The 23713-nt window shown below is 53.4% G+C and overlaps 2 protein-coding genes across 9 annotated transcripts in view; both read right to left on the bottom strand.

The window, feature by feature from the left end:
* CHD5 (chromodomain helicase DNA binding protein 5) overlaps positions 1-10125 on the bottom strand; it is a 78525-nt gene extending 68400 nt beyond the window's left edge. For 2 of the 3 annotated variants that reach the window (XM_031013331.3, XM_055382881.2), the window contains exon 1: positions 9756-10124. In XM_031013331.3, coding sequence (XP_030869191.2) covers positions 9756-9834 — 79 coding nt within the window. In that variant the 5' untranslated portion in view covers positions 9835-10124. Of the gene's footprint in view, positions 1-9755 lie in introns of all 3 variants that reach the window. The other variant, XM_055382878.2, reaches the window with a different exon arrangement.
* Positions 10126-16435: 6310 nt separating this feature from the next.
* The window catches only part of RPL22 (ribosomal protein L22), a 22371-nt gene continuing 15093 nt past the window's right edge, over positions 16436-23713 (bottom strand). For all 6 annotated transcript variants that reach the window (XM_055383347.2, XM_031013359.3, XM_004024558.5 and 3 more), the window contains exons 3-4: positions 23014-23138; positions 16436-16637 (exon numbers count right to left, since the gene is read on the bottom strand). In XM_055383347.2, the coding sequence (XP_055239322.1) occupies positions 16493-16637; positions 23014-23138 (270 nt within the window). In that variant the 3' untranslated portion in view covers positions 16436-16492. The remainder of the gene's footprint in view (positions 16638-23013; positions 23139-23713) is intronic.

Here is a 23713-nt window from a genome sequence, read left to right as displayed (position 1 = left end):
CATGCATGTGCACCCAACACTCACCTGTCACCCTCCACACAGGCCCCCACCGCCTGGCCTGGGACCCCCAGAGAGTCCTAAGCGGGGAAAGGGGGACAGGAGGGCTCCTACCCTGGGTCTCTGGGGCTCCCATGGCCCACACTATGGGTGCAGCTTTAGCCCCACTGTCCCCACACCTCGGGGGCACCGGTGGCTCTGGTGGCTGAGCGGACGCCCCTCCCACCCCTGCATCCCACAGGGCCAGTGTGCACCAGTGGAAGGTGTTTGCACCAGTGGAAGGTGGGGGCTGCACCACTGTCTTGGTGCCTCTCTGCACCAGGGCCTCCCTCAAGGGTGGCCAGGTGCTTGGGGCTCCCACACTGGGAGGGCACCCTGTGGAGGGCTAGGGCACACAGGGGAGCCAGCAGCAAGGGCCGCCCCAGGTGGGTTTATGTGGGTGAGGCCCCAAGCAGCCAGGGGCAGGGGCTGGGCTGCTCCGGCTGACCCCGCCCCATTCCTCTGATCACTAGTGTGGGAAGGTGGGGATTTTTCAAACCAGCTGAAAACGTGCACGGGGACCCCCTCAGAGTCGTCCTGGCAGGTGTCGGTGGGGCAGTGGCAGGGCTGGCGGGGAGCTGTCTGTGGTGGGGCAGCCGATGGGATGCCAGTCCACAACTGCCCGCTCCGCCACCGGGCCTCCGCCTCCCCCGCCACCGCAGGAGACCGCCTGGGCAGAGCCACCCCCACACCCTGGCGGTGCCCAGCACTGCTTATGTAACGGGCTCTGGCTGATGCAATCTCGAGGGGGGGCCTCTCCCTCCTGCTTCCTCCCAGCTGTCCCCTTCCGGCAGGGTGGTCCCAGACTTAGGAAACCCAGCCCAGCACATGGTCACTGACTGGTCGCCTGACCAACAGAACAGATGAGGGTATGCACAGGTGGCTGCCGGAAGTTCTGGAAGGAAGTCTGGGATCTGCCCGTGGGTAAGGGGAGGACAAAGGGGGACCCCTGCTCTGGCCCTAACCCACGCCCAGAACAGGCCTTCGAGGACAAGGTCCCAGACCCTCTGCCCATGGACAGACCCCAGCTCCGTTCCCAGAAGACCTCACAGCCCAGGGCCTCTGCCTGGTGAAACCCACCTCTGAGAAGGCTCTGGAACTGGCACACGGAGACGGGGACTCAGCCCTGCCTATCCCTGTCTCTGATGAGCCCTTCCTCTCCCCAAGTGGCTTCTGGTGGGTGGCCCTGAGGTCACCACACACCTGATTCTCTGTGACACTGCCACCCCCCACCCACCCCACACGCTTCCGTCTTCAGCCAAGCCCCAGCCCCTTTCTGCCCTTGGACACTCTCTGCTCCTGCAGCAGGTCCTGAGCTTTCTAAAACCAGATCTGGGGGTCACCATACAAGCAACTGCACGGTCAGCCTTTCCCCAAGCCCAGCCTGTGCCCTTGAGCCCACCAGTCCCTCCTCCCTACGGCTCCATCTGGTGGGGACAGAGCAGAGGCCCAGAGGGTTCCAAGACACAGAGCATGCAGCCAGTGTTAAGGTGGCATCCTGCCCGTCCCGGGTGAGGGGCTCCAGGGAGGAGCAACCTCACCTCAGAACTCCTTGCCCTGCCAGCTCCTGGCCCCTCGTGGCTGCCCCACCACCCTCCTGGCCCACCTGGCAGTGCCCTCACGCACCAGCCCTAACCCTCCAGGGCCTGAGGCTCCACGGATCCAAGCCTGCTCTAATTAAGACCCATTACCCTGTGATCACCCACCTCCTGGGGGTGGAGGCAGGGTGGGGCTCAAGTCGACCAGAGGAAGGAGAGGCACCTTCTGCTGCTTTCTCCAGAGCTCCCTCAGCCCCTCTCTAGCTCCCAGTACGCGCCAGCTCAGCCCTGTGGGACCCCCAGGCTGGCCTAGGCTGAGCCACTGCAGGCTGCGGCCAGGCCGATGAGGTGGGCCCTTCTCAGGGTAGCGCATTGCAATAGCAGCAGTCGTGATAACTGCATACCACCTGCCAGGCTCGTGCCAGGCCCAAAGTACCTAGGACTGATTAATTTGTATCAGTTCAACACAGCAACTCAGAGAGGGGTACTATTCTTTCTGGTTTTGGGCTTTATTTATTTATTTATTTTAGAGACACAGTCGCTGGCTGGAGTGCAGTGTTATGATCATGGCTCACTGCAGGCCTCGACCTCCTGGGCTCGAGCGACCCTCCCACCTCAGCCTCCTGAGCAGCTGGGACAACACGCACAACCACCACACCTGGCTCAGGGTTCTATTCTTATCCCCATCTGCAGACTGGGAAACTGAGGCTCAAAGGACCTCATTATTTACCTACATCTCAGTCCTACAGCTGGCAGTGGTGCAGCCAGGTTTGAACACAGGCAGTGGGCGCCCACCCCCTTGGGAAGTCTCTCCCCCAGCACCCTCCCACTGAAACAGCCCACGCTGTGTAAACCGGCTCGGTGGATGCCCTGGGGACGCTGAGGTGACTCAGGCTGGTCTGTGGTCTGGCAGGTCACAGGTCCCTCAAGGGGGTCAAGGCTGGTTCACCACACTAGTCCCCCTGCACACAGCCCCACAGCTCTGCCAGACCCAGGCTCCAGCCCCTCACTCCTCTGGGGAGGGGCAGCAGCAGAGCAAGGACGCAGCCGCCAGGGCACTTGGCAAACACAAGGTGATCAAAACAAGGGGAAGGCGCGTGACTGTGGAGCGAAAGTTAGGTCATCTGATTCTGGGTGGTCGAATGATTTGCAGGGGGCCAAGCCAGGAGTTGGGACGAGAACACCATCACCAGGTTGCAAAGGCCGGCAAACCTGCCAAGGACAGGGACATGGCATTGAGTGGTGGCACTCAATGTCCACCACTCTCTCCAGGACCTGGGGAGAGGCGTTATTTCTTTTTTTTTTTTTTTTTTTTTTGAGACAGACTCTCGCTCTGTCGCCCAGGCTGGAGTGCAGTGGCGTGATCTCGGCTCACTGCAAGCTCCACCTCCCGGGTTCACGCCATTCTCCTGCCTCAGCCTCCCGAGTAGCTGGGACTACAGGTGTCCGCCACCACACCCAGTAATTTTTTGTATTTTTAGTAGAGCCGGGGTTTCACCGTGTTAGCCAGGATGGTCTCCATCTCCTGACCTCGTGATCCACCCGCCTCGGCCTCCCAAAGTGCTGGGATTACAGGCATGAGCCACCGCGCCCGGCCGAGAGGGGCTATTTCTGTTCCCCACCTGGACTCCCCAACCAGCAACAAGCAGAGAACAAGGCCACCGGGGGTCAGGAGGAGGGAGCAACAGGGGCAGCAGAGGCTTCATGCTACCCTTCCTGGAGGTGACACCAGCAAGTCCCCTCCCCACTGAGCCTCTCTCTTCATCTGTGAAATGGGCCTAATGTGGCAGCCTTTCCCCCAGGGCTATGGGGAGAAGTAAAAATTGTGAATGCAAAGCACCCACACGATGCCTGCAGGGGCTCAGCAATGGCAGGCAGAGCCCAGCGAGACCCAGGAGGGTCAGGGCGGCAGTGGTGAAGGGCAGAGGGCAGCGGTCTCTAGTTCGGGCACTGCTGGGCCAGAGGTTCTCAGGGCCACCCTAGACGCTGGCCAAGAAGGAGTGCTCAGGCTGCCGTTAGTCCTCGAACCTCCCCCCATGAGACAGGGCTTATGCTGGCAAAGGGGGGCAGTACACCGCCCAAGAGAGGATTCATAATTTATTTATGACATTTAACAAAACCCAGACATCACCTCATTGGTGTCACATCAAAAGAAAGCATCAGTCCTGAGTGGGGAGTGGAGGGAAGAGATGGGGATAGATGAGGCATTTACCCCAAGTGACTGGGGCCTGGGGGGAGTCACCCTGGGGGTGCAGGGAAAGCAGGGAGAGGCCCCAGGGCATGGGTGGGGAGGAGGAGGACAGACTGGTGAGAGGGGAAGTCAACCTGGGGGGACAGGGAGGGACAAAAGAGAGAAAAACGGCCAGACAGAAAGGGAGAGGCAGGGGCATGACCTCAGGGGAGACGAAAACTGACAGATATGGGGACAGAGGGAGAGAGAGAGACAGGGAAGGAGAGTGAAATAAGGACAGAGCCACAGAGATAAGCAAAAGCCCAGAAAGTTAGACAACACGCATTGTGTTCAGTACCCAGCTCAGAGAAGATATTCCAGAAGTCTCTGATGGGTGGACGGATAATTGTATAGTGAATGGATGGATGGTGGATGGGTGGATGGATGAATGGATGGTGGATGGATGGTGAATAGATTGATGGATGATGAATTGATGGATAGATGGTGGGTAGATGGATGGATAGATGGATGGATGGTGGGTGGATGGATGGATGGATGGCAGATGGATGGACAGTGGATGGATGGTGGATGGGTGGATAGTGGATGGATGGTGGATGGGTGGATGGACAAATGGATGGTGGATAGATGGTGAATAGATGGATGGATGATGAATTGATGGATAGATGGTGGGTGGAAGGATGCATGGTGGATGGATGGTGGATGGGTGGATGGATGAATGGATGGTGGATGGATGGTGAATAAGTGGATGGATGGTGAATTGATGGATGGATGATGAATTGATGGATAGACGGTGGGTGGATGGATGAATGGTGGATGGAAGATGGAGGATGGACGGATGGATAAATGGATGAATGGTGGATGAATGATGGATGGATGGATGAAAGATGAATGGATAGATGGATGGATAGATGGTAGGTGGGTGGATGGATGAATGAATGGATAATGGATGGATGATGGATGGATGGTGGGCAGATGGTGGGTGGATGAATGAGTGGTGGATGAACGGATGAGTGGATGGTGGTTGGATGCGTGGTTGGATCGTGGATTGATGGATAGATGGTGGGTGGATGGATGGATGGATGGATGCATGGATGGATGGTGGATGGATGAATGAAAGGATGGTGGGTGGATGAATGGATGGTGGATGAATGGATGAGTGGATGGTGGATGGATGCATGGATGGATGGTGGATTGATGGATAGATGGACAATAGGTGGATGAATGGATGGCGGATGGATGGATGGTGGGCGGATGGTGGGTGGATGAATGAGTGGTGGATGAACGGATGAGTGGATGGTGGTTGGATGCGTGGTTGGATCGTGGATTGATGGATGGATGGTGGATGGATGGATGGATGGATGGTGGGTGGATGAATGGATGGCGGATGGATGGATGGTGGGCGGATGGTGGGTGGATGAATGGATGGTGGATGAATGGATGAGTGGATGGTGGATGGATGCATGGATGGATGGTGGATAGATGAATGGATGGATGACGGGTAGATAGATGGATGAATGGTGGGTACAGGAATGGATGGATGGTGGGTGGTGGATGAATGGATGGAAGCATGAATGATGGATGGAAGCATGAATGGTGGATGGGCAGATGGATGGATGGTGGATGGGTGGATGGTGGATGGACAGATGAATGCATGGTGGATGGATGGATTGGAGGATGGATGAATGAATGGTGGGAAGCATGGACAGATAGTGCATGGATGAATAGTGGATAAGAACAAGAGCAAATGGATGGATGGATGGATGGATGGATGGATATACATATGAATAGATAGGTGGATGGTGAATGGTTACTTGGTTGGTTTTGTGGGTCAACGGGTAGATGTGGGAGAGCAGGTAGATACATGGATACATGGATGCATGGATGCATGCATGGATGGATGGATGGTGGGAGGCATGGACGAATGGTGCATGGATGAATAGTGGATAGGAAGAACAGATGGATGGATGGATATGGTATGGATATGGATTGATAGGCGGATGGTGAACGGTTACTTGGTTGGTTTTGTAGGTGGATGGGTAGATGTGGGTGGGTAGGTAGATGGATGGATGGATGATGGGTGAGCGACTGAATGAACTGATAAAATGATAGATGGATCCTATTACCTGATCAACTTGGAATGACAATGAATAACCCACTGGCCAAGCCACTGGGCAAAGTGTGCTGGTCATTTTGTCTCCCTCCTCCCAGAAAAGAATGTTAAATACAATCAGGCTCCCTGGGACCCCCCCACCAAACCATGCTTCCACAGGGGTAGGGGTGCAGGCTAAAATGTCATGGCCTTTTGGGAATCATGACTGTCACTCTCTCCTGGCCCCTGGACCTGAGGAAGCAAGCCTAAGATACTTACACACCTACGGCCAATTGTCACTGGGGCCAGAGTGGTAACGGTGCCTAGTCCAGACATTGCCCATTCTGGGCTCACTAGCTTTGTCTGTGATTGAGGAAAAGCTGGGCCAATGAGGCAGGGAATTTGCCAGCCCAGCAGTGGCCCTAAAAGGGCTGAGAGCCACATTTTCTGAAGCCCTCTCCTGCTTCCTGCCACCCCTACCTTGGGCTTCACAGCCCTCCTCCCACCCAGGCTCCCACTCCCCTGAGCTTACTGGCTAAGGATGCAAGTATCAGAAGCATTTCCTTGGAGAAGGCAGGACAGCTGCCCTCCTTGGCTGGTGCTAACTACACCAGCCACAGTCTATTGAGCACCTATCATGTGCTGGGCACTGTGGCCTAATGTTCCACATGCACTGTCTCACTGTTCCTCATAATAACCCTCTATGAGGTAGCCAGTGCTATGTCCCCATACTACAAGTGGGCACACCGAGGAGAGGGCTGCATGGCTTGTCCAAGACCACTCAGCTAATGCTCAGAGCTAGAATCCAAGGCCTCATCCCACCAGCTCTTGACCCCTGGCTTCAACCAGCCACCCCAACTCCCAGGAGAATCTGGCACCTGCTGGTCCCCCAAGCAGAAGAGGCACCCACCCTGCCTTCCTCCTAGAAGCTGGCTCAGACACCTGCCTCAATGCCAGAGCTGGCCAGGGCAAACCTCCCCCTCCCCACCACCACTGCATGGGAAACAATAATTCACTGCTGAGAGTGAGCAACTCCCAGGGGGAGGTGGGAGATGAGCAGAGTCAAAGAAAAAAGATCGGACAAGTCATGAGTTCAATAGCCGTAGACTGAAAAATCATCATGACAGCTTCCAAAACACTAGCTCCTCCAGACTCAAACTTCCATCTTTTGGAACCAGCTGGCTCTGGTCTTTGGGGGTCACCGCCACTGAGCTTGGACTCAGGGCTGCATAGGGGCTATGACGAAGAGCTCAGGGTGAGTGGGGGTCCAGCAGTGCGACTTGACAGGAGGCCTGGCTAGGGCTGTCTTCACAGCCAGAAGCTGGGGTGACCTAGAGAGTCCCAGCCCTCAGACACTGAAACCACAACCATCTCTCAGGAACGCATGGTTTCAGGTGGTGGGCACGGCAGGTTATCGAGCATTACACTCAAAGGGGAACCCACAGATCCAGGAGGAAACTGATGACAACGTTTCAAGTATGTGGGGTGTGGTGACACAAGCATGTAGTCCCAGCTACTAGGGAGGTTGAGGCAGGAGGATCGCCTGAGCACAGGAGTTCAAATCCAGCTTGGGCAACACAGCAACACCCCATCTCTTCCAAAGAAAGCATGACAATGTGTCTCAGAGTGACTGGAAGGCCCTTAGCAAGGGTGTCCCTCCCCATCATAACATTCGAGCTGGGACCTAAATGACCAGGAGGCAGCGGTGAGCAGAGGAAAGAGCAGGTCAGGCAGAGGTCACAGCCAGGGCCCCATGGCAGGACGGAGCGTGAAGCGTGGAGCGTTCCAGAAGCAGCAAGGAGGCCAGTGTGGCTGCTGTGAACAAAGGGGTACAGGAGTGGACCCAGGACAAGGGTTTCAGAGGCTACTGGAGCCATGCGGGTCAGGGTCTGACTTGGGTTCACAAGGTGACCCCAGCTGCTGTGCAGTGGGTGGTCATAAGGACTGGGTAGAAGGCCCTGGAGGGGACCAGCAGGAGGGGACAGAGGCTTGGACCCAGAACATGAAGAGAAGCCAGGAGCCTGGGAAGGCTCTGGAGGTGGAGCAGCTGGCCTTGCTGATGGATGGGGACAGAATCCCCAGGCCAGAGGTGCCAGAGCAGTGCATCTCTTCTGCAGGGCTCTGGGGGCACTCCTGGAGGCTCTGGGGCAAACCCACCGAGGGGGAGCACGGGTGGTGGGCAGGATGACCAGAGCCCCGCCTCTCTGGCCCAAGCAGTGAGTCGGGTGCCTACTAGACTGGGGGCACCCTCCCTGGCCTCTTCCCCTCCCCAACCTCTAAGTCCCCACATAGAGAGAGCTGGAGTGTAAGATGGGAAAGACAGACAGGGGACTCCACCAGCGGGTCGATGCAACCCCAGAAATGCCACTGATCCCACAAAAGGGCCACACCCCAAACACCACAACAAACAACTTACTGAGAAAACCAGTAAACTGGCTTACTGGGGAGCCAGCCTCCTAGGTGGAAAATGGCCACTGATTTTTGTGCCTGTGCGGGGCCTCAGAGTTCCCCTCCGGAGAATGGGTCTAATTCCAAGGACCCAGGATATGACAGTCAACTATTGTCCAGGCAACTCCACCCCAAGAGAGGACTCCCCTATTCCCCGTCCCCAGCACGCTCGCTGCCAACTTGGCCTAACAGGCGAGGTGAGTGCCGGGCTCCTGTAGGAGCTCAGTTACAGCATTAAAGCCACCAACTAACCAAGCAAGCAAACAGAAGGGGGCAGGGGGTGTGGCCACCTGGTGGGAATACCCTCCCCAGAAGACGCTGGCTGCTTCCTGCAACAAGAGCTGGAGGTGTCCATTTGTGGAGTCTTCTCATCCCTGGAAGTCAGAAGGGGCCAGATGCACGTTCCTGGGCCCGGGAGGGCCTCCAGCCTCCCACAAGTCTCTCCGAAGTCCAGAGAGGCCACAGACTTGGTGCAGGAAAGCCGAGAAGTAAGAGTCTCCCAGAAAGGAGGGAGGGTGGCTGACAGGGTGGGGCCCTACCCAGCTGTGCCAGGAGGGAAAACGTCCCAAACAAATGGTGAGCAGTTAACTAAAGAACTGTCCCGCAAGGCAACCCCTGGCGCACAGCCCTGTGTATACTAAATTCTGAGAGAGATAAAAGGAGAGAGATGGTAGGGGCAGGGGCGGTGGCCCTGGGGCGTCAGGCCCATAGCCAAGGCAGGGTGGGCTGGGAACGGCCACCACCCTGGGCGATGGTGGGGCTGGAGACAGCGGCGGGCGCTAGGTCGCGCCAGAAGGACGCCGGCGGCCCGGGTAAAGTGCTTGGGAGCGGCGGTCACAGCGCACAGAGGCCAGGAAAGAGGAGCAGGGGTCCGAGCCCGTGCGCCCCAGAGCGGAGCCCTCCTGGGCCGGGAGGGAAGCCGCCCCATCCTGGGCGCTCGACACGTCCCCAAGCACCGCCGGTCCTCGCCCCTCTCTGGGCCCCACCCAGCCCGCCCCGCGGCCGACATGGGCCAGGGGCCGGGTCCCGCCTGCCCGCAGCGAGGCCAGAGGCGCACGGCGGCGGGACGCGAGCGCGGGGTGCGCCGCTCCGGGAGCTAGCGCGATTCCCGCCCCCTTCAAGGGCACGCGGGCTGACCCTGACAGCGCCGCGCCCCCCAGCGCAGGCCCTGGCCCGCGGTCCTCTGGCCCGCCTGGCCCGCGTCGCCGCCCGGGGGGGCCCGGATCGCACCCCGCCCTTAGCCGCCCTCACGCCGCGCCCGGGTGCTCACCCAGCCCGCGCCCTTGGCCGCGCGGCGCCAGCAGGGCGGGAGCGCAGCCCCGCAACCCGGGCGCCCCTCCTGCGCGGCGCCAGCCCGGCCGCGCCGCCCCCGCCGCCCGCGCTCCGGCCCTGGGCCCGGCCCGTCTCGGCGCCCCCGCCGCTCTGGCCCCAGGCGCACCCGCGCCCCGCTCACCTGACATCTCGTCCTCATTCTCCATCTCCTCGGCGAACAGCCGCGGCAGCTCCTCCTCGGTGCCCACTGGGCCCCGCATGCCCTGCGCGGGGAGGAGGGGAGGTGGGCGCCCCCCCTCCCGCCGGGCGCGGTGCCAGCCTTAACCCGTGCGCTGCCGGACCAGCGCGCGCGGCGGGCGAGGCGGCCTCGGCGAGAAGATGGCGGCCGCCTGCCCCCCCACCCCCCCAAACCTCCACCCCCCCGTCTCGACCCCCCTTTCTCTCGGCCGCCTTAGCCTGCTCCCCGCAAAGCCCGGGCGCTCCTCCCACCGCGCCCCGCAGCCCGAGTCCCGCAGCCGGCCGAGGGTGGCGGCGGCAGCGCCGGAGGCACAGCGGCACGGCGGGGGGGCGGCACACATGCCCGGATTGTGACGTCCAGTCTGGTTGCTGTGGCAACCCCATCCCATCGTTCCGGCAGCGCGACTAGTTAACAGCAGAGAACTAGTTGGGGGACTAGTCCTGAGCCGCCGGGTGAGGGTGGGGACCGGGGGGCGCCCCGGCAGGGGGAGCCGTCGAGGCGTCCGCGCGCCCGCGGACCCGACGGCCGAGCGGGCAGCCGGGGCTTGGCGAGCCCGGGCGCAGGGGGAGGCGAGGAAACACCGCCCGCGCGCACCCCGGGCAGAGCCAGCCGCCGCCGCTCGCCTGCGAAGGCGCTGGGCCCCGAGCCCCCCAAGGGCGCGGAGGCAGGGTCTTCAGGGCAGCGCGCGGCCCGCTCCCCCACTCGGTTCACAGGCGCCGGGACCCACCCCGCTCCCGGCTCCGGCCTCGGCACGTTCCTAACCCCCTCTCCAAAGAGGATTAGAAGAAAAATGTGTTCCACACTAGGGGAAAAGACGCTCTGGAGACTGTGGGTCTGATTTACTGCAGAAAAATCCGCGCAGGCGGGCTCCCCTCACCTGCTTCCCCGCTCCCACCGCCCACGTGCCCCCTTCCAAAAAGCCCCTCCAGGCTGGGTGCAGCTGAAACCCATGCAGACCCCTAGGGGTGGTGCGGATCTGCGATGTCTGTGCCCAAAACTCCCGCTCAGAAGCGACACCTGTCGCAGAGCAGGAAGGAGCCGCCGCCACCAGCCCTCGGTCATTAAAGGTGAAGATGGAGGCCAAAGCCCTCGGGAGCAAGACTGGAATTTTAAATGAGCGCCTCCAGTCTCCGCGGCGGCAAGTCTTAAAGCTACCTTAAGAACGCAAAAGTTCCAGGGGCTGGCCGACCGCCAGCTCTCTAACCCCAGAAGGCCCGTGAAGGGAGGGCCCCCTCTCACTGCCTCGCAGGGGCACTGAGGGAACCCACCTGAGACACGCAGGATCGGCAGCAGTTTCCCTTCTTCCCGTTCAATTTTATTGCCAGCAAACCCCAAACAAAAGACCCTCTGCATTCATCCCTGGGCAAGGAGAGGTCGGTCCAGCCTTCTGGAACCAAAGACTGGGGTGTTGGGAACCCCTCCATCTCCCAGATCCGCTTTAACTACGCTGTAGATAGAGAAGCCGGGTCAGCCCAGTGCTGGCCGCCTGCAAGGGGAAAGGAACCCTCTTCAGGGAAGCAGGCCAGGAAACCAAAGGGCCTCCCCTCCCAAGGCCGTGTTTCCCCACAGAGCAGCCAGCCAGGGGGAGCCCCAGATCACCGAGGCTTGAACCAAACCTGCCTCTTCCTCGTTCTTTCCAGACCAACTGCCTCCATGAATGGTGACCAACAAGGGAAGAAAGCCCTAAACTGACACGCCCACCCCTCAGTTACCAGCCCCCCAACACCTCTCTAATCCCTTTCAAAGGTCCCCTGCCCTTCGGTAGAAAAACTCTGATTTACAATACTTCTCATCACCAGAAAGCCGCCCCCATCATTAACCCTGGCTCCAATTCCCAAGGCGAGGCTGAAAGTCAAGATATCGTTCAAGAAAGAACAGTTCTAACTGCTTAATCTGGCAACAAATTAGAGCCGAGATGCTCATCAGTCATAATCCTCTCCCCATCCTGTTCTTCCCGATGACTGCAACTAGGTAATATTATTTAATGTCCAAAAGCAAAATGAAACAAAAACTGGAATGCTAGAAACAAATGGATTTTTTACTACAAATCTCCAGGTTTTTTGGGTTTTTTTTTCAAGGGGGGGAGTTGAGATGGTGTCTGTCGTCAGGCTGGAGTGCAGTGGCGCAATCTCAGCTCACTGCAAATCTCCGCCTCCCGGGTTCAAGCGATTCCCCTGCCTCAGCCTCCCCAGTAGCAGCTGGGACTACAGGCGCGCACCACCACACCTGGCTAATTTTTTGTATTTTGGTAGAGACAGAGTTTCACCCTGTTGGCCAGGACGATCTCGATCTCCTGACCTCGCAATCCGCCTGCCTCGGCCTCCCAAAGTGCTGGGATTACAGGCGTGAGCCACCATGCCCGGCTCTCCAGTCATTTTTAAAGGTGAGCCCTTATTATTGTTAAACTATTTAATGGGCATTTTAATGACAACGGACCAAAAATGCATGACGTTAAAAGCAATCCCTGAAACAGTGAACATTCGGTCAACTCTGCAGTTGCAAGAACAAGCCTATCATTAAGGTTACTGTTTTAGGAGACAAGATTCTCATGTTTGCTGATCACAGAGCTCATAATTACACCTCAGTGACAATTCCAAAATCAAAATATTTTTTAATATACCGGTTACAAAAGCATCAAGGAAAAAACTTTTTTCAGCTGGGTGCAGCGGCTCACACTTGTAATCCCAGAACTTTGGGATGCCGAGGCGGGCAGATCACGGATCACCTGAGGTCAGGAGTTCGAGACCAGCCTGGCCAACATGGAGAAACCCCATCTCTACTAAAAATACAAAAATTAGCCGGGCGTGGTGGTGGGCGCCTGTAATCCCAGCTACTCGGGCGAGTGAGGCAGGAGATTCGCTTCAACCCAGGAGGCAGAGGTTAGTGAGCCAAGATTGCGCCACTGCACTCCAGCCTGGGTGACGGAGCGAGACTGTCTCAAAAATAGAAAAAAAAAAAACTTTTTCCAAGAACAGAGTGGAAAAAGCTCATCGTCTTCTGCACATACCATACTCAATTTCCATTCCAGGGCTACATGAACTCCTCATCCAGGAACCCCCAAGCCCTGCCTGAGGCCATTTCGTTCAACAATGCATATCCACGCTGTGGCCACCTGGCACCACCAGCTTCTCAAGGGCAATGAAGTGCTTGTACATACACCACCTCACAGCCAGTCACATAGATCAAAACTCTGCCCCACACCTCCTCCTCGGCAGGGGTGAAACAGCGTCACTCAGGACCGCAGTGTCCTCTGCAATGAAGGCTCAGTGGCCACCTGCTGCACCAAGACTTTCGTTGCACTTGAAGGCTTTTTCCGAAAGTGTGGACCCTGCACCACCTGAATTCAAATCAGTTGGGGTTGCAGGGGAGGAAGGAGCTTCTCAAAAAGGCAGCCCTGGGCCATGGCCCTGAACCTGAGAAAATCCTTGTGTAAGCCTGAGAACGTTTTATGGGTGTTCTCTGGGTTCTAGCTATGGTGGCAGCTAACTCACTCCGCTGGTCAGCACAGCCTTTACAGACTGTTTTAGCTGGGCCCAAAATAGCCTGGGGGAAAAAAAAGAATGTGTATTCTCAAATCCATCCCAAAGACAAGAAAATGGCTGGATCAGAAATTCGGTTTCCTGTTCCTAGAGATAAGCACTATGATTGCACCGTTTAACAGGCGGTCCCCACCTCCTTCCTGTAGGTGGAGGGCTACCTCCTTGCAGGGATGGCAAATCCTCACACCTAGCCTCTCTTCTACCCTCTTCTCCCTCAAAGAGAATCAACCCCACAGTTTATTCCACTAAATATAGGCCCATCACCACGACTCAGCGAACAACCTGGGCAGGTGCCAACCCAGGCTCTCCTTCAGGGACCTGGCCCATCTCTCACCGCCGTGGTGCCCCTACCCTGCAGCTTCTGACTCGTCACCCCAGTATTCTGTCCAAGGGTTACTGGGGAGATGGTCTGTCCCCTGGAACTGCCAGATCTGTAACTGTCCCACATCCTAGGTCCCTCTCCCCTGTGGGAGGTCTTGGCTTACAATACTTGACAAGTTTAAGGGTCTGAGTCCCATGTACAAATGGAAAGTGAAATCAGGTGTCAACACCAAATTCCAGGCTCCCTTGACATCAATGACTTCAACAGCCAGACCATTATTCCCCATCACCAGGGTCCTTATCACCCTCCAGGAAATCAAGTGTCCCCTAAAAAGGCTGAGATCTAGATAGCCCCAGATATCAACTGTCTTAAGACACTTGGTATTATCCAACTTCCTCACTTTCCCCGTGTTTCTGACCACCTCTGTGCTACACACCATTCATGAGCAAAGTTAGGACCCACGTATTTCAACACCTGGCTGCTCCTGAAAATGTATGAGGACAACAGTACTCAAAACCCAAACACTTCACCACTGAAAGTGCCATGGGAAAAGGGGGATCAGAGGCTTTTTGGAGAGAAAACATGAAGCCTTTAGAAGTGACTAGTTCGTAGCACTTAGTGACATCAACAAACCTCATTTCCTCAGCTGTACCAGCACACTCGAGGGAAGGGCGTGAAGGTGTGTAACTGGCATTGGCTGAGACGAGACCGACCTCCTGTTTCCGGACTCTTATGAACTTAAATCACGGCTTGAAACTCTCCACGACCCCAGTCAGCCCCTGTGCCTCAACTATTTTCGATCAGGCAAGTGAGGTGTGAGTCAAAACAAAGGAAACTGGTCTACAGTGTGCTTTGGGCGCAGCTGGTGTCATGGTTGTGATGGAATTCAAGTTCACACTACCTGCTCCCCATCAGAAAACGGCATTTGCTGGCAAAGTTGTTCCCCAGGCTCTGGATCTGGAGAAATTCTACACAGAGTTCAGTGACAGCCAACTCCTGAATCTCACTGCAGCAAAACAGCACAACTAAGGGAAGAAAAGTGGAAATAAAGGACATCTTTTCTTCTAAGCCATTATAATAAAGACCAGCATAACTGTTGGTACAGCAACTAATTCGTGAGGACAAAGCTTTTCTTAACATGCCAGTCCTTAAAAAAAACAAAGCCTCGCACAGTAACAGTAGCCAGGTGTTAGCCACTTTAATAGAAAATATGATCAAAACTCGATTACAAGAGTTCAAAAAGACATAGAAAACCAGTGAGTTTCAATTTTATTACAAGTTTTCAAATCTGGGACTAGTTTCTTTTTTTCTTTTAACTGAAATGCCAACTTCAGCCCAGGGTTTTTTCACAACCAAACTAAAAATGACTTACTACATGGGGACATCAATGCAACAAGTAAAATTTGTAAACTCAAGCCACAAACTTAGTTAATAATCATGGTTAAGGGACATTGCCAAAGAGCAACTGATGCCTCAGTGAAGTTTGAAAGAAACTCTGCTTTCTGTGACGGCAGAGAAGAAATATGCAAGCAATTCTGCTTCAAAGAAATTTGCATAGAAATGGAAAAATGCCAGAGCCTTTAACACAAGTGAAATTGCAAAGCCTCAACACGTTCAACTCAATCCACAGAGCACCAAATGCTTAATGGGAGCCAAGGTAGGACTGAGCATTGAACTTCCAGCTATGCAACTCGCAGGGCACAATTTCAAGTGTGGAAACCATCTGTAGGCAAGCTCTTTTAAAAACATGAATTTTAGACACCGTAAATTCTAAAGCAGACACTTTTGCATTACTGTTTGAATTTCAGAAGGGCACCACAAGGCACCAGTCTTTCAAAGTCACTCACAGCAACAATTGCATTTTTTTCCCAGCCTTGGTAGCCCCTTTCAGTTGTCTAGCCTGTGCACTGCGGCACACCACTGACATTAAATCCAGTCATGGCCTAAGTGGCATGAGGCAGCTATTTCCAGGGCACCTCCCACCTCCTTGGCATGGGAGGCTTCCCAGTCACTCCTCCTTCGTGTCCCCTCTTTCCAGAGCCTCCAGAGCTCTTGGCATCAGGGGCCCCCGTTGCTGGGCCCCACACGGGAGACCACATCTGGAAGCACTATTCCTACAGCTCCCTCTGCTGGAGACGAAAGTGACAGTTTGTTGCAAAGACCTGTAGAAACATTACTTACACGTTCATTTCTGTACACATTTAGTTAATTTAGAACCTGGGACTTTTACAATCGATTCCCCAAACCCCTTTATGGCAGCAACACTGAAGGAGCACGGTTTCTCTCTCTAGGAAGAAGAGGATTAGCAGACATAATTGTGTGCGTCAAGAGAAATTTGTAATCAAAAAATGAAAGTAAGACGAATGGCCCAGAAACCCGCATTTTATTGACAGTCATTTTCCCACAGAGAATCTTAGAAAGATGTCACGTTTTCTTTTAATGAATGAGAGAAGCCCACTTGTATCCCTGAATCATTGAGAAAAGCAACAGATACAACTGACAGTCACACTTTTTAAAATCAAACAGTCACTACCTTCAGCCCACACCTCCACACCCGCATCTGCCTCCCCAATGGCTGTCAGTTTGGTAAAGTCACCCTCTCCTTCTACTCTGGTATTACCACGAGAATTGAAATTTTTAAGCAGAAAAAAAAAAGAAGTCAAGTTACAAATAAGTGAGTGGCGAACCAAGGGAAGCCCTTTGACTATGATTTCCAATTTTCTGTTCAATCCACACTGCAGAGATACAAGGATAAACCACCATTTTGGTTCCCAAGTTTTATTCAAGAACTCATACAAAATTTTCCAGATAAATGAAATTTAATCCTCGTCTTCCTCCTCTTCTTCGTCCTGGTTAATCTGGAAGTAACGTAATTCGTAACTCTCTTTGCTGTTAGCAACTACGCGCAACCAGTCACGTAGATTATTCTTCTTCAAATATTTTTTGGTGAGATATTTCAAATACCTGCAGAGAAAGGACACAAGAACTCCATTAGACAGTTGGTGCTTGCATTCTAAAACATTTTAACATTTATAAAACCCAGCACTCAAAATCATTACAGTTCAAGGTGTTTTCCCAAGCCTCAAAAATGGCAAAGGTAAGGCAAATACACCCAGCCAAGGCTCTGAGTTATCAGCCACGTACCATCGACATTGGCAGTAACAATTAGAATAGCCTCGGCATGGTGGCTCAGGCCTGTAATCCCAGCGCTTTGGGAGGCCAAGGCAGGCAGATCACTTGAGGTCAGGAGTTCGAGACCAGCCTGAATAACATGGTGAAACCCCATCTCTACTAAAAATAAAAAAATTAGCTGGGCGTGGTGGTGCACGCCTGTAATCCCAGCTACTCGGGAGGCTGAGGCATGAGGATCCCTTGAATTCAGGAGGCGGAGGGTGCAGTGAGCTGAGATTGTACCACTGCATTCCAGCCTGGGTGACAGAGCAAGACTGCCTCCAAAAAAAAAAAAAGAAAAAAAACCAGGCCAGGGGCACTGGCTCACGCCTGTAATCCCAGCATTTTGGAGGGCTGAGGCAGGCGGATCACGAGGTCAGGAAATGGAGACCATCCTGGCTAACACGATGCAACCCTATCTCTACTAAAAATACAAAAAATTAGCCAGACGTGGTGGTGGGCGCCTGTAGTCCCAGCTAGTCAGGAGGCTGAGGTAAGAGAATCGCTTGAACCCGGGAGGCAAAGGCTGCAGTGAGCCGAGATGGCGCCATTGCACTCCAGCCTGGGCAACAGAGCAAGACTCCATCTCAAAAAAACAAAAAACAAACAAACAAAAAAACCAAGAGCAGATAAGTAGATAAGTAGATGTACCAGTTGTCCATGAAAATGCAGCAACACCTATAACATGGTTTTTAGTGACCACTGGAGAAAGATAACATGCTAGAAATTTACAGTTAAGTACGCAACCTCAATACCTTTTATGCAGAAAATAGTGGGTTTCCAAAGAGCTGTAAGCGCTGCGCACACATCACCTCACGGAGTCAAACCCCCTTTTGAGGTTGTCTGGATGATGAGGACTGCTTCTTAGGGGTGTGCACACACTCGCTCCTGCTCACCACCCAACACCAGGGACAGAATGCCACCCTGCCACTGCGCTCACGCCCAGAGAGCACAAAGCCTTTCAATCAGCCTGCCCAATTGCTGCTTTAGCCAGGTGAGAGCTAAACACTCACCACAACAGGGTGATCATTAAAAAACTCTTTTATTTTATTTTTTTAGACAGAATCTCATTCTGTGGCCCAGGATCACTGCAACCTCTGCCTCCAGGATTCAAGCAATTCTCATGCCTCAGTCTCCCACGTAGCTGGGATTACAGGTGTATAACACCATGTCCAGCTAATTTTTGTAATTTCAGTAGAGATGGGGGTTTTGCCATATTGGCCAGTCTGGTCTCGAACTCCTGGCCTCAAGTGTCTGCCCGCCTCAGCCTCCCAAAGTGCTGGGATTATAGGTGTGAGCCACTGCGACCAGCCAAAACACTCATCCTTTATGGAAAGGCAAAAACTGGCTTTTGTGCCCAACACCCTAACTACATAAACATGACCTAAGGGCTGGGCACGGTGGCTCACGCCTGTAATCCCAACACTTCGTGAGGCCAAGGTGAGAGGATCCCTTGAATCTAGGAGTTCGAGACCAGCCTGGGCAACACAGCAAGACCCTGTCTCTACACAACATTTTCTTTTAATTAAAAAAAAAAAGACGTGCACCACAATCTTGGCAGCTCTCTCACCGGCTTGCTTCCGTGGCCCTGAGGCTATTCCGAATCTTCCCAAGCCATAAAGAGGGAATCTCACAACACACAAACCCACAGCAGAGCCAATTCATCTACCCAAGCTGTTTCTCCCACAGTGAAAGGGGACCCCTGCTACTAACCATCTCTTCAGACCATAGCAAGGATTACATGAGATGCTCAGAGAGATCCCTGGCATTTTTTTTTTTTTTTGAGGCAGAGTTTCGCTCTTGTTGCCCAGGCTGGAGTGCAATGGCACGATCTCCGGCTCACCTCAACCTCCGTCTCCCGGGTTCAAGCAATTCTCCTGCCTCAGCCTCCTGAGTAGCTGGGATCACAGGCATATGCCACCACGCCCAGCTAATTTTGTATTTTTAGTAGAGACGGGGCTTCTCCATGTTGGTCAGGCTGGTCTGGAACTCCCGACCTCAGGTCATCCACCCGTCTGGGCCTCCCAAAGTGCTGGGATTACAGGCGTGAGCCACCGCACTCAGCCTGGATCCCTGGCATATTCACAGGACCCAAATGTCATGAACCAACAGACTCACCATCTCCAAAAAAGGAGCACTGTGACAGTGCTCCACACCAACAAAGCAATCTCCACACCAACAAAGCAATCGCCACACCAACAAAGCAATCTCCACACCAACAAAGCAATCGTCACACCAACAAAGCAATCGCCACACCAACAAAGCAATCGTCACACCAACAAAGCAATCGCCACACCAACAAAGCAATCGCCACACCAACAAAGCAATCGCCACACCAACAAAGCAATCTCCACACCAACAAAGCAATCGCCACACCAACAAAGCAATCTCCACACCAACAAAGCAATCGCCACACCAACAAAGCAATCTCCACACCAACAAAGCAATCGCCACACCAACAAAGCAATCTCCACACCAACAAAGCAATTGCCATAAAGTGTGAAGGTCTCAATTCAACTGTCCACTTTTTGCTAAGCAAAGATAAACCAATTTGGTCATTCCATCTAAAAAGTATACTTTTGTCAATTATTTCCACTATATTGTATTCAGAGGAGGTTAATTCAAAATTTCAGGTGGTTGAAATGTTCCCTGACATAGCCGGGCATGGTGGGGCACTCGTGTAGTCCCAGCTACTTGGGAGGCTGAGGTAGGACTGTTTGAGCCAGGAGATGGAGGCTAGAGTGAGCTATGATCACCCCACTGCTCTCCAGCCTTGGTGACAGAGTAAGACCCTATCTAAAAAAAAGGAAAAAAAAAAAAAACCCTAATAGTACACTGGGGAAAAAAATCAGGTTAAAAAAAAAAAAAAAAAAAAAACCCTGTACAGGCCAGGCAGGGTGCCTCATGCCTGTAATCCCAGCACTTTGGGAGGCCGAGGCGGGTGGATCACCTGAGGTCAGGAGTTCCAGACCAGCCTGGCCAACATGATGAAACCCCCTCTCTACTAAAAATACAAAAAATTAACCGGGCATGGTGGCAGGCGCCTGTAATCCCAGCTACTCAGGAGGCTGAGGCAGGAGAATTGCTTGAACCTGGGAGGCGGAGGTTTCAGTGAGCTGAAATCGCGCCATTGCACTCCAGCCTAGACAACAAGATCAAAACTCGCTTTCAAAAAAATAAATAAATAAAAACCCTGTACAAATTCAGAGACAGAAAAAGTTCTAGATTCGGGACACCTTGAACCTTTCAGGAAAATAAACTATTATCATCAAGAAAGGAAAGCTGTAATAGATGATTAAGGCACCTTCCCTACTCCACTGGATAAAGAACAGAAAGTTTGTGAAAGCGGAAGTGACGCATGTCAGGAGATACCCTCACCCTGGTAAACAGGTCACAGAAAGGTAGCAGAATCTTCCCCAAGGGCTCTGCTATAGCCCAGCAGGCCGGACGCTTTGTACCCCCCACCAGAAGCCCCATTTTCACTGCTTCCCAGGCAGACTGTGAGGACTTCACTTAAGCTTCAAAGTCTTTTCTTCACGGACGTAGCTAAACATAAAAGCATTAACTACAACCAATTTGTACTAACATACCTTAAAATTTCCCACCACTTGATTTAGTATGTTGGTTTTCTTTTGTTTGTTTTTTTTGAGACAGTTTCGCTCTTGTTGCCCAGGCTGGAGTGCAATGGTGCTATCTTGGCTCACCGCAACCTCCGCCTCCCTGGTTCAAGCAATTCTCCTGCCTCAGCCTCCCCAGTAGCTGGGATTACAGGCATGCACCACCACACCCAGCTAATTTTGTATTTTTAGTAGAGACAGAGTTTTTCCATGTTGGTCAGCTGGTCTCGAACTCCTGACCTCAGGTGATCCTCTGACCTCGGCCTCCCAAAGTGCTGGGATTTAGTATGATTAAAAACTCCTAACAGGCCACAGCCCCAGGCTAGGAGCTGAGTATATGCATATCCAATTCTTCGGCAACTGGTAAAGTATTTTAACCTCATCCTCAAAAACCAACACATAACATAGGAGGGAACTAGCAAATTAATGTCTCCATTTTGAAATGAAAGAAAATGGGCCCCCAGGAATTAACTAGAGTAGACTCTGTCTAAACTGAGGTCTTCAGATTCCTTGTTCAGTGCCAAAGTAGCACTTACAAGGGAAACAACTGGAATTCAAAAGGAAAGCTCTTGGTCAGACACAGTGGTTCATGCCTGTAATCCCAGCACTTTTGGGAGGCCAAGGCAGGTGGATCACCTGAGGTCAGGAGTTCAAGACCAGTCTGGCCAACACGGCGAAACCCCGTATCTACTAAAAATACAATAATTAGGCCGGGCGCAGTGGCTCACGCCTGTAATCCCAGCACTTTGGGAGGCCAAAGCGGGTGGATTACGAGGTCAGTAGATCGAGACCAGCCTGGCCAACATGGTGAAACCCTGTCTCTACTAAAAAACAAAAAAAATTAGCCAGGAGTGGTGGCAGGCGCCTGTAATCCCAGCTACTCAGGACGCTGAGGCAGGAGAATCGCTTGAACCCAGAAGCCGGAGGTTGCAGTGAGCCAAGATCATGCCACTGCACTCCAGCCTGGGTGACAGTGAGACTCCGTCTCAAAAAAAAAAAAAAAAAAAAAAAAGAGGCCAGGTGCAGTGGCTCACGCTTGTAATCCCAGCACTTTGGGAGGCCAAGGCGGGTGGATCACGAGGTCAGGAGATCGAGACCATCCTGGCTAACACGGTGAAACCCCGTCTCTACTAAAAATACAAAAAAAAAAAATTAGCCAGGCGCAGTGGCAGGCGCCTGTAGTCCCAGCTACTCGGGAGGCTGAGGCAGGAGAATGGCGTGAACCCGGGAGGCGGAGCTTGCAGTGAGCTGAGATCTCGCCACTGCACTCCAGCCTGGGCAACAAAGCGAGACTCTGTCTCCAAAAAAAAAAAAAGAAATACAAGAATTAGCTGGGTGTGGGCCAGGCGCGGTGGCTCATGCTTCTAATCCTTGTACTTTGGGAGGCTGAGGCAGACGAATCACCTGAAGTTAAGAGTTCGAGACCAGCCTGACCAACATGGCAAAACTCTGTCTCTACTAAAAATACGAAAAATTAGCCAGGCGTGGTGGCACACGCCTGCAATTCCAAAAACTCGGGAAGCTGAGGCAGGAGAATCGCTTGAACCTGAGAGGCAGAGGTTGCAGTGAGCCAAGATGGCGCCATTGCACTCCAGCCTGGGCAACAGAGCAAGACTCGGTTTCAAAAAAAAAAAAAAAAAAAGTAAGCTCTTACTGTGATCTAGAGACAGGAGGCAATTTTTTGTTTTTAATTGAGATAGGGTCTCACTGTGTCACCCAGGCTGGCCTGCAGTGGCACAATCACAGCTCATTACAACCCTAACCTGCTGGGCTCAAGCCATCCTCCCACTTTAGCTCCCCAAGTGGCTGGTCTACAGGCACATGTCACCATGCCCAGCTAATTTTAACTCTTGTAGAGATGGGGGTCTCACTATGTTGCCCAGGCTGGTCTCAAACTCCTGGGCTCAAGAAATACTCCTGTATCACCCTCCCAAAGTGCTGGGATTACAAGCATAAGCCACTGTGCCCAGCCAAGAATATTTTTGAGAAAACAGTCTTGAAAGCAAGTCTGAGTACCTTACTGTTTAAAATACTTTAGCCTGGCCGGGCATGGTGGCTCAGGCCTATAATCCCAGCACTTTGGGAGGCCAAGGCGGTGGATCACTTGAGGGGAGGAATTTGAGAGCAGCCTGGCCAACATGGTGAAACCCCCGTTTCTACTAAAAATACAAAAATTATCTGGGCATGGTGGCAGGTGCCTGTAGTCTCAGCTACTCAGGAGGCTGAGGCAGGACAACTGCTTGAACCCAGGAGGCGGAGGCTGCAGTGAGCCGAGATCGCGCCATTGCACAACATCCTGGGCGATGGAGTGAGACCCCAGCTCAAAAAAAAACAAAACACTTTAGCCTGTGAAAGACAAAATTTTAAAACCACCAAAAGTTGACTATTGTTAACAACCATAATAGCATTCATCCACTGCCTCCTGCACTGAGCATAGTTCCAGAAATTAACAGATGCAAACCAATCACTCTGCGGGTGCCCCCACTCCCATGCAGGGAAAAGGCGGGCTGAGCACTGGGTGCACGCAGGCCACACACACTTCCCTCCTGTACCTTTTGGAGAAAGGCACCTCGGATGTCACGGTGATCTTGCTCTTGCTCCTTTCGATGGTCACCACCCCTCCACCAAGGTTCCCAGCTTTTCCGTTCACTTTGATCCTTTCTTGCAAAAACTGCTCCTGTAGAAATCATTAAATTGACCAATGAAGTGACAGGTTCATCTGTCTCAACAGAATATTTTATCTGTCTCCCAACACTGAACTAATATCATTTTTTGTTTTGGTTTTGGAGACAGAGTCTCACCAGCACAATCACAGCTCACTGCAGTCTCAACCTCCCAAGCTCAAGTCTCGACCTCCTAGACTCAAGTGATCCTCCCACCTCAGCCTCTCAAAGTGCTAGGATTACGGGCATGAGCCATCCCACCTGGCCCCAGCTGACTTTACAATTTTTTTTTTTTTTGAGATGGAGTTTAGCTCTTGTTGCCCAGGCTGGAGTGCAATGGCGCGATCTCGGCTCACTGCAACCTCCGCCTCCCAGGTTCAAGTGATTCTCCTGCTCCGCCTCCCAAGTAGCTGGGATTACAGGCATTCGCCACCAGGCCCAGCTAATTTTGTATTTTTAGTAGAGACGGGGTTTCTCCACGTTGGTCATGCTGGTCTCAAACTCCCGACTTCAGGTGATTCGTCCACCTCTGCCTCCCAAAGTGCTGGGATTACAGGCGTGAGCCACTGCGCCTGGCTTAACATTTTTA

The sequence above is a fragment of the Gorilla gorilla genome, chromosome 1, assembly GCF_029281585.2.
Source record: "Gorilla gorilla gorilla isolate KB3781 chromosome 1, NHGRI_mGorGor1-v2.1_pri, whole genome shotgun sequence".
Taxonomy (NCBI): Eukaryota; Metazoa; Chordata; class Mammalia; order Primates; family Hominidae; genus Gorilla; species Gorilla gorilla.
Note: the sequence above shows the minus strand (reverse complement) of the source record. Positions and strands in the feature narration are given on the sequence as shown.